This window comes from Cinclus cinclus, chromosome 9, assembly GCF_963662255.1.
Source record: "Cinclus cinclus chromosome 9, bCinCin1.1, whole genome shotgun sequence".
Classification (NCBI taxonomy): domain Eukaryota; kingdom Metazoa; phylum Chordata; class Aves; order Passeriformes; family Cinclidae; genus Cinclus; species Cinclus cinclus.
Window position 1 is genome coordinate 22,042,088 of NC_085054.1, and position 10,943 is coordinate 22,053,030.

Sequence of the window (10,943 nt, forward strand, 5' to 3'; positions counted from 1 at the left end):
CCAGTACTGCTTTTTACCAGCAGCTACTTCTACAACTCAGACAACACACAGCTGTACTGCTGGCTAGTAAAAGCCAGCTAAAATGGGGAACGAAAACCACAAAGACACAGCTGCTCAGAGCCAGACCAGAATGACCAAGAGGAACGTGGGGGCAGCCTGTGCTACACAACACTCAGAATAAATTCACAGGTACTGTAATACAGGTCTCCAGGTGACATTTTTAACACCAGTCAAGAACAGAGGAAGTTACTGCATTGTGCTGCTTCTAACTTGACTAACATTTGGATGGAGTAGAAGAGCAACAACTCTCAATTTTGCTTTATGTTTACTACCAGCAAATCTTTGAAAATCAACCAACCAAACAAAAACAAACATTGGTCAGCTGATTCTGGAAAAGTTCTTCTGCAAGCAAAGAGGAAGATAAGACGCATTTATGTCCGAACCTCTGGCTTAAAATTGAGCTACAAAAAGTGGATTTGAAACCAGCCCATATTTATGAGTTTTCAACTAACAAAATCCAAATTCTGGCATCCTGATGATACTACCACCTAAATTTGAAGTCTTTGTCAATTTTGTGATGTAAACCCATTTCTAATGTTTAATGCTGGCACATGCTTGAACACAAAAGTTAAAGTTTTCATTTGACTGCATTTTCCTCAAAGTAAGAAGAGCAAATGGCTTTGGATATTATCTTTGTATAATGAGAGTAGAGTAGTTTGTGTTGGCAAAGGCAAAATGCTCCCTTTCTACTCACTACTTCCTTTGAGACTCTTAGACTAATTCATTTTAACAAGTGTCTTAACAGTGCCTCTGTGTTACACCACATCCACACAGCAATCACTTACACTGATAGGCTTTTAAATAAATTTGTATTTCATTTTTCTGGGCTTTCTGGGCATTTTTCACAGCCTGTCTACTCCATGCAGCATTTCCAAATAATGAGGAAAGAATGCCCAAAAGTTTAGCAGTCTTACATTAATAATTACTTTAAAATATAAGTTATTTAGTATGATGAGGAGATTCATTTGGCAACTTTCTCCATCATTTACCCAAAATAAGCTGAACTACTCCTGTCAGGAGTAGGACTCAATTATCCTTGTGGGTCCTTTCCAATTCAGAACATTCTATGACTGTACAGACATTTTTCAGAAAGAAAAAAACCCAAGGAAATAAATCAATTATATATATTTTTCAACAAATAAAGCAAGGAAGGATCAATTGAATAAACACACACATAACCTGCAAGCAAACAAAATCCTGCACTGAAAGAAATTAGGTGAAAACCAAGTCTTATGATGCAGAAAAAGCCTGACTTGACTTGCAAGTTTTTTCAGGCAAATGCAATAAGGGGCTAAAACTGTGAAGTTACTCCACATTAAAAAGAGCAGAGGGGGGTGGGGGGGGGAAGCTGAGGTTTTGTGCTTGCTATTTGCACAGTTTCAGCACTTGAGAGATCCAGCTTTGACCCAAGAGCTGTGGCCCCAATCCCATCAACCTGAGCAGAGGGCAGGATGAAATGGAATGGACTGGGAGAACGGGGATGAGGGCAGGAGCACCAAGGGATTGTCCCAGCTCTCCCAGTCTGCCCTGTGCACCCATCACCACTTCAGCCTTTCAGCAGGTAACCAAATGTTTTCCACCAAGAGCAGGCTTGCACTAAAGTACAGATTACATATTTATCAAGTTACACCACATTTCTCATAAAAGACGGCTCTGATTAGAAACAGTTGATTCGTAGAAAAAAATGTCCCACTCAGCTGTGGGCAAAAACATACCAGTAAATTTTGTTTAATATAAAAAACAGGTCCCATTTAACAGGATCACAGAGATTCTGAAGTCTGACAGCAAATATGCAAGCAGTTGCACTCTGAAAGCTCATGCAGATGAAAAACAATATTCCGTATCTAAGGCAAGTCACGACAAAAAATACTAATACTGAAAACCTAGAAAACAGATATGGTGTTAAGTAAAGAATTACAGTTTGGATTCATCCATTTTATTTATCCATCATTGATTTATTTATTAAAATAAAGTATCAACAGATAACCTCCTGTCTGCATCTTGCTCTCTTCAGCCTGAGCATGCCAGAACACATCCTGTGCACAGCTGCAAACATTTGCACTGGCCACAAGAGAATAATAAAGGGGAAAAGGAAATCCCAGAAAAAATTAAAACCGCACATTTATCTAGAGTTTTTCCGTCTAGTCTTGAAAATGCAAACCCATGATCAGAACAAGAAGAAAAAAAACACGAGTCGTATTATACCCTATCAGTGGATAAAATTATTATTTTTTCAATTTTGGATAACTGAATAAACAAAACCCTAGCAATACATCATTAGTAGCACTTGGAAAGGACTGCTGCTTCATTTTGATGGTTCAAATAATCCTGCTATGGGTACTATCAAGTATGCAATCCAATAGATATTTTTAAGCATCTACCCAAGGATAATTTCTGTTAGATCAGTACACCTAAATATATTTTAGTTCAGAAGCAAAAGTTAAAGATTAAAGCAATAGAGATTCCTTGTCTTATATAGAGCAGAAAAGAACTTGAAATTTCCTTGGGGACAAACCCAAGTATGTTTTTTGTTATTTCACCTTTGAAATGAACCTTGTCTCCCCACAGTCTTGTAAGCGTTCATTTAATTTTTTTAAAAAGTTTGTTTGAAATCGTCAGAACCTTTTAGCATGTCCCAAAGAAAGTCTGCAATGATAAAACTAAATGTTGAAACATTATGTCGAAACTTTCTAACTGCACAAACTAACAGACCTACTGCAAAGTTTCTTCTATGTGCCTATAAAACAATACTCCATAGGAGTCATGCAATCCACACACCTGCTGGGCAGAAAGTCCAAGCCAGGTACTAAACACACCAAGGAACAAGACTGGAACTTGCTCGTCCCAGGTACACCCTAACCTTGCCCCAAGCAGGAGCCCAGCAGTTCACAGGAGGAGGTTCATTAATCATTAACTTCACAGATCCAGCCCAGGGATGCAAGTGAGTTTGTCCTCTACCCTGAAATGCCACCGCCCCCTTCCTCTGTATCAAGGCCAAGTGAGACACAGGAAAAGAGGAGCAGAAACAGAAGGACTGGAAGGTGCATAGCCTCTTGAATGGCTTCTGGAATGCACTAAAGATATAAACTGATTCCTATGACGGAATTGAAAAAAAAAAAAAAGTGTGTCAATAGAAATATATGTACTCCTAACTGAATTCCTATTTATATTGCATATTCTGAATATTTAGTGATGCAACAAGGACTGTGACATATTAGAATCATCCAAGAGACACCACAAGCCATCATCAGCCTTCAAAGTCTCCTTGCAAATGTTTTTAAAATGTATTAAATCAATTCTTAATCTAGTCCAATTCCTTTTTCCACATGAAGGATGACATGTTTTCCTCTCCCTCCCTAACCACACTTCAGCCACTGGCAAGGAAAAGATACTCTTTAAAACCCTGGAAGAGTGTTTTTTTCCAAATGCCATCAAGAAAATATTTTATGTTTGCCATACCTGATAATAGATGAGAACAAAGACTATCCATGCTTTCCATACTGAAAAATTACTTCTGAGACGACACGACACTGAGAAAATTTTCATGACGACTCAAACCCAGAGAAGGTTGTGACAAGCTATCCAGTTGAAGCACAAACTGCAAAACTATCATGATGCTGAAATCTTTACACTAAACATAAGTCAGGCTTTGAAAAAATCTGCAAAAATAACCCATGTCTGAAACATTAGTAAAGAAAAATCATTTCAAGGCATAGTATAAGATACTAGAAAGTTCAAGAGCTCACAAGACAGACTGTCACTTCCCACTACCTTGATTTTACAGCACTGGATTTCTCACCTGACAGATTTTGCTGTCTATTGTAGATTACTGCTCTTCATGGATCTTGTACTCATTTACACACTCAGGTCAAAACCCAGAAGATAATCCTGTCATATAACTTATCACATCAGAAGACACTCAACCCATAAATACTTTGCTCTCCTAAAATCCTGAAGAGCTATAGAGGTGTTGCATGAAGATTAACTCAAGCAGTAGGGTTTGTAGAGAATTACCCCAAAGCAAAGCTCACTCCAACCAGCTTCTGCTTCTCTCAGTTTCTGTGTGTCCAAATTTACTCTTCCTTCATTCACAGCACTGCTCAGAGACACCGAATAGCCAAGAAACTCTCAGAGATCTATGTGACTCACTCCAAAAAACAGCTTGCAACTCCACATCAAGAAACACTGGAAATCCTGAACAGCCTCAATTCTCCTGGCTCTCAGCTCAGCAGGAACTCAGACTGCCAGGAGGTGTCAAAGAAACCCTGAGTTTCCATCAAGAACAGGAAACCTTTCTCCAGTCAACCCCTTTAATTCACCCCAGTATGCAAGAAAGAAGTTAAAAAACCTCATCACTTTTTGCAACCTGTGCATGGGAAATAAAAAAGCGGCCTAGCATGGCACAGGAGAGGAGGCAGAAAACAAGACCCATGACAACAGGGTGGGATGTTTTTTCCACATAACCAATTTACTCAAGAAAAAGGTTACCAACAGACATGACCCTCCCAACAAGACTCTTGGGTACATTAGAGAAGCTGGTCACCACTGACACTCAAGTATCAAATGGATCCACCTGGCAGCCACTAAAAATTTTTACACAAACCCACAGAAAACAAAGTTCAGGTATAGAAAATACAAATAATATTCTGTAAACCCCTTTCAGAACTATAAGTTCTCATTTTGGAAGCGCAGTAGTTGCATAGCCACTTACTGCAGCTCAGCTGAAGAGCCATTAATTTGAACACTTGCAATTATCTGCCATCCCAAACGATCTAATTCAGTGTTATACAAGTTACACTGAAGAAAAAAAGTGCATTCACACAGAAAGACACAGTTAAAATCTACTTGTCAACCTAATCAAGCTAAATTCCAAAGTGGCGTAGGAAGAGCTTTTAATCATGACTTGCAGGCAGTGCTGTGCTTGCCTGTAGAAGAGGCAGCAAGAACAATTCAAACACCCAAAAGGCACAGAGCAAAAGACTGCAGCCTACTGTGATTAAAAAATGACTAAGAGTCTTTTCCTTTCTTTGGTACATTGCTCACATACTTTATGGGAAGAACTCCATCTCATTTTTCTATTCTGAATTTTTGCTTTAAAACACAATCCTTAGATAAAAATGTTAGATTTAAATGTTTTAAAATATAATCCTTAGATATATCAAAGTATGAAGTAAGTCTCGTTCACAGCATATATACTGACTTCAGGAAAATCAAAAATTTGCCAGATTATTTGAAGGTTATAAACAGAACAGCACATAGGTGCTACTACATAGCCCATTGCTCATGGGCCTGGCGCCCATCTTTTGTGGAAAGAAGAGAAAGAAAGGGGCTCTCAGCAGCCAAGTGAAGTCAAATTCACTACTAATATGGACAAAGACTTCCTGATAATAAGGTCCACAGTGTTGGTCTAGAGATTACTCAACAAAACAATATACTTTAAACTAGACAAGGCTATCAGTTATAGCAATAAATAATACTGGGCTTAACAGTTACGTTAAACTAACTGGGCTTTTTGGATTTTTAATACCATGCCTGTAAGTCTACTGTACCATCAAAAGGACAGTGCTTCAAACAAGTAGCTTCTAAAACCACAAGGAAGTATTTACTTGCTCTTACTAGGTAACAATTACCTTATTTTCTAGGTCTCAAGTTTGCCTAAGCAAAGAATGCAAATGTCAGGGTAACAAATATAACACTGGAAGAATTTCAGCTGCATCTGAATGCCATGTCACTGATTACACCAATTTCCCAGCTCCAGCTGTACATAACCCCTAAAAAGTTTGACTGAGCTGTTAAAACCTCAAGCAACAGTCACCATATTATCTCCCCAATCTCTTCTGTGTTTTGGTCTCTTTATGCTTTGAAAGAAGTTTTATCATTTGTATAATCTGTGCCAGCTGATCCTGAACTCCACTGCCTCTCTCATCCCTCTGTCTTAGCTGGCAAAAATGCAAACACACATTAAAAAAAAAAAAAAACCAACCCAAAATGTAACACTCAGATATACTGAACTGTGGCTACAAGCACAAGACATAGGAAGACACTCTTCAATACCACTTCTACATGTGTCCTTTTGCTGACTGAGGTCAATTCTCCTGAGATTACAAACTACAAGAAAGCCTACTTATTGGAAAACCTGTGCACATTTTAAAGCCTGTTCTAAGCCAGGCAGCTGCTTTCACCCTTTCTGTTTTGGCTGTGTTTTCAAAACCTCTTTTCCTCTTTTTGGGGGCTATATTTAATTTGTCTGCTTTCTGTCATTTTGGCAGACAGGACAGAACACTGAGACCTCATCTGATCTACACTGAGCACAGGGCTGACACAGTTTTGTGTTCTCACACAAAAAGCAATATGGACTGGGAGGGCTGCACCAAACAAAAAATAAAAGCCAAGAGCATGATCATGCTATCATAACCCACTGCACTATTACCCACCTCTTTCTTATTCATCTCAGCTATCATGTTTTCCTTTGTAAATTCATCACTTTATATTTTTGTCTACTGAAATTATTGAATTCAAACCACCTCAACACTCTGTAATCTTTACAGCGCTACAAATCTTTGCCCCAACTTTCTTGAAGCAGAATTTTATGGAAGAACAACCTTGGATGAGGAAATGCACCAGAAATGAAAAGCCTGGAGAGTAAAATAGGCTGGGCTGTATTATATATATACACACACATATATGGCGCACAATTAAACAGCATCTTGAAGCATTTTTTAGAGATTTGTAGGGAAATAAATAAATTAAACAGGAGCAAGACTTGACTAACATCATATTCAAAAGCATTACAGAGTACACCCTCTGAAGTGAAGTTGATTAATGGTGTACTTGCACACATATCTTCTGCAGGAGCATTTATTCTAACAATCATGTCCCCTGGTACACCTCTCACATCAGCAAGACAAAGTTATTTCTTACACAGCTCTGTGCTTGCATGCTGCTCCTGCAGGGCATTGCTGAAAGCTTGAAGTGAATTTCTAATCCAGTGGTCACAACCTGTACTTACAAACCTATAAAGACATAATTATTGCCTTTAATGGGACTACCGGTGATACACACACATGTGGGACAGGAAAAAGCCTCTGGTGGCATGTGGCAGAGAAGTTACAGATCTTTTGCTCTGAAAGACAAACACCACAAATACACATTACACTCAGCTGCACACCCTCATTCCCACTGTGCTAACTTTGCTCCATCCCACAGAATCCAAGGTTTTAATTCTGCTTTCACTACACGAATGACTTCTTCATACAACTGTTAGACATGCAGACATCAGACACGCACATACATATAGGTATCTCCTCGATCTCCTCCTAAAGATCGACTTACTAATGTCCTACACGAAACAGATTCTCTTGAGGGGATGATGAGCGCTCGCTTTCAGAAACAAGCACTCAGGTTGCAGAAGAACACGCCCATTCAAGAAAGCATGATAAATATCTACATCTACAGAGCACTCACTGAAATTTTTCTTTATTTTTTAGCAAGAGGGATGAGAAGTGAAATAAAAGTAAAAAAAAACAAGTTAAAGAAGCAGCATGCCGTCAGCGGCAGCTAAAGAGCCTTGAAAATACAGCAGTGCTTTCCCTTCCAGTGAACGACTGATGCCTGACAGAGACGTTTCCCCTTCCCGACGGCCCCGCAGCCCGCGGGTCACAGCGCGGGTCGCGCTTCCCGAGCGCGCTCCTGCGAGCGGCACCGCGGAGCCCGCCCGGCCCGGCCCGGCCTCCCGGGGCACCCCCGGGGCTGCCGCCCTGCCCCAGCGGGCCCGGATCCCCGGGGCCGGCTCCCGCAGCGCTCCCTGTGCTATGGAGCACTGGCACCGCGCTCTCTGCACCGCCCGGCAGCTGCTGAACGAAAAGAAACGTTCCCAAAGCGGATTTGGTTCAGGTTTGACACTGAAAACTGCCTTATAAGGTATAAAAGCCCGAAAGCAGGAAGAGGCTTTGACAAAACTAAGGAAGTTCCTCTGCGCCTGCTCGATGGAAGGGGAGGGGTTTTTTTCTTCCACAGAGAGAAGTAACACAGAATAAATGACATTATCCGCACATTAAAAAAAAAAAAAAAAAAAAAAAAAAAAAGCATACGATCCCCCTAGGCGGCACCGGGCAGAGCGGCGACTCCCCCGAGCCAGGGCACCCAGGGGCTCTGGGCGGCCGCGGGAGCCGTGTCCCCGCTCGCCTGTCCCGGTCCCGGCAGCCGCACAAGGTCCGGCACAGCCGGCCCGAGACCGATGGGGACGGCCCCGACCGGCCCGAGAGCAGCGAGCGGGGCCGCGCCAGGACACGGCTCCCGCCGGGCGGACAGCGAAGGGCGGGGAAGGGAAGGCGGCTGGATGCTCCTCCCGGCCCGGCCCAACCCTCCCAGCACCGGCCCCACGGCGGCTCGGGCGCGGCTGCCCGGCCCGGGAGCGCGACCCCCGCCGCCATCTGCAGCAGCATCGGCGGCGGAACCCGCCCGGCCCCGCCCCGAGCTGTCAGCGACCGTGTCTCACCCCGTGCCGCAGTCCACCACGCAGGCCGGGAGCCGCCCTGCCATGCTGGTCGGTAGCGGCGGTGCTGGGGACGGCGGGCAGCCCTGGGCTCCGGCGGGGCTCGACGGGCTGCGCTCGGCGGCACCGAGGGACTTCCGCAGGGCGGGCGCTGCCTCCGCCCCCGCCCGCTCGCTCGCTGCCCGGCGAGCCCAAGATGGCTGACCCGCCCCGCCCCGTGACGTGCGGTGGCGCGGCCTCGCCCGCCGGGCGGAGCGCCGGGCGCCCTCAGGGCGGCGGGAGCGGCGCGGGGCCGTCCGGCCGTGCATGTTACGGGTCTAGCACAGGCTCAGTCGGGCTGGAAAACACCCCCGAGGTCACCGGGGCCGAGCAGCGACCGAGCAGCACCATGTCAAACTAACCGTGTGCCACGTCCGGGCTTTCCTTAAACACCTCCAGGGACGTGACTCCACCGCCTCCGTGGGTAGTCCAATGGGCAAATCCATTCCAATCGCAGAATCCCGGGACTGCTAGGGTTGGAAAGGAGCTGTGGAGATCATTGGGCCCATCCCCCGCGCCCAGGCAGAGTGACAGAGGAATGCATCCAGGTGGATTTGGAATGGCTGCGGTGTGGGGACTCCAGGCCCTCCCCGTGCAGCTGTTACAGTGCTCTGCCGCCTTCCTTCGGTCTAAAGAAATTCTTCCTCGTACTGAGGTGAAACTTCTTGTTCTTTAGTCTATGGCCAGTGCTCCTCATCCTGTCACTGGGCACCACTGAAACGAGTCTGGCGCCATCCTCTTGGCACCAGTCTTTGAGATATTTATATGCATTAATGAGATGTGCTCTCAGTCTTCAGACTAAACAGGCCCAGCTCCCGCCGTGCCTCCTTGGAAGAGGGATGCGAAGACCCGTCCCATCATCTTTGTCCCAAAGAGGGAAAGGCACAATGCACTGTTCGGGTTAGGTGTTCAGGTGGACAAAATATAGTCTGAACTCTTCTCTTTCTCTCTCTTTCCACCTTCCACAACCCTTCAGGCTTTGAAGGACAGAGTGCTGAGAACCCCAGGTCTGGCCCAGTCCTTGCCCTGTGGTGTACTGCAGCCACGCACTACTTTTTGTTCGTTTTCAGAGTATGTCAGTGTTTTAACAGTTCTCATATTGGGCATTTCAGGTATTTTCAGTCCTTTGCTTTCTGCTTCTACCTTGGCAATGAGCTTCATGATATATTTGGGCTATTATATCATGATATAATCGGATGTCAAGTTGTGAACAAATTTGGTAGTCCATCAAAATGAGTAATTGTCTTTGTCAGGACTCAGCAAGCTCTAATGGATCTTAATGGTTCTCATAAGCATCACCAGGGATCTCCACCCCAGAATCCTTGTTCCAGAGAACTGGAGACACAGTTAAGCTCAGCTCTGGCCCTTCAGATTTTGTCTGACCTATGCTGTAGGTCTGTGCTGTCCTAGCCTTGCTTGCTGGCTTAATATTAGACTTGCCTTGTCCCTCTGGTAGCCTCCACACTGCTCCTGTCCTGGTCTGACATCCTGACTTCACCTTGGAGCTGTGTAGCTGCAGGTGGCCCCGTGTCCCTTAGAGAACCCTCCAGGTATTCTCACAGTGTTCTTGCTTCGTTCTTCAAGTATGTTCTCCTCACCTTGTTTCAGCTATTTCCAATTAATAGCCTCTTTGATTTTTTTCACTGGAGGGATAGATTAGAGTCAGTGCCAAAGCAAAGGAAGAACTAGGTGCATGCCCTTCAGGATGAGAGAGGAGAGAGCAAAACCATCCCTTTCAGCAGCAGCAGCCAGGCAGTTCATTTCGGAAGTTCAAGTCACCATCTGGCTTCTGTGGGCTGCCAGATCTTCCTGAGGAACATAAGCAAGGAAAGGAGATATTGAGAATATTAACATTTTTATTTTAATGTCAAAGCAAATTATGACTAGAACATTATGAGACATTTTACAGATAATGAAAGGGATTTCTGCAGGATATTGTGTATCTTGTGAGCTGTGCTTAGCTAGAATATTAAAGATTAATATCTCTGAAATCTTTTCAGAGAAAGTGCAAATAGCCCTTTCCCTTGTATGTGCTGCTGTGCATGCGTAGGTAAATATTTATCTAAAATAAATACAATTAGGATATAAACTATCATGTGGACTTTTCACTCTCCCCTCAGTTTTATTACCTGGTAGTCAGAGTTATACATGCAGCAGGTTCAACTGCTGCATCTGGCAGATAGAATCATGGAATGAGAGAGCAGCTTTGGGCTCCAGCTGCTGGAGTTAAAGTATCCTCCCAGAGGAGCACAAAACAAGGTCCAAAAATCCTGAGGAATGTGGAAAGGATGGAGCTGGCAGGTCCTGTCCTGGCCATACAGCTCAGAGAGCCTGCACAGAGGGGATCGGG

At 44.1% G+C, this 10,943-nt stretch overlaps 1 protein-coding gene across 1 annotated transcript in view; it reads right to left on the reverse strand.

Annotated features, from left to right (window-relative positions):
- ACTR3 (actin related protein 3) overlaps positions 1 to 8,738 on the reverse strand; it is a 29,164-nt gene extending 20,426 nt beyond the window's left edge. Inside the window, exon 1 of the mRNA XM_062498289.1 lies at positions 8,558 to 8,738. Within this exon, the coding sequence (XP_062354273.1) occupies positions 8,558 to 8,601 (44 nt within the window). The 5' untranslated portion in view covers positions 8,602 to 8,738. The remainder of the gene's footprint in view (positions 1 to 8,557) is intronic.
- Between the last annotated feature and the right edge of the window lie 2,205 nt (positions 8,739 to 10,943).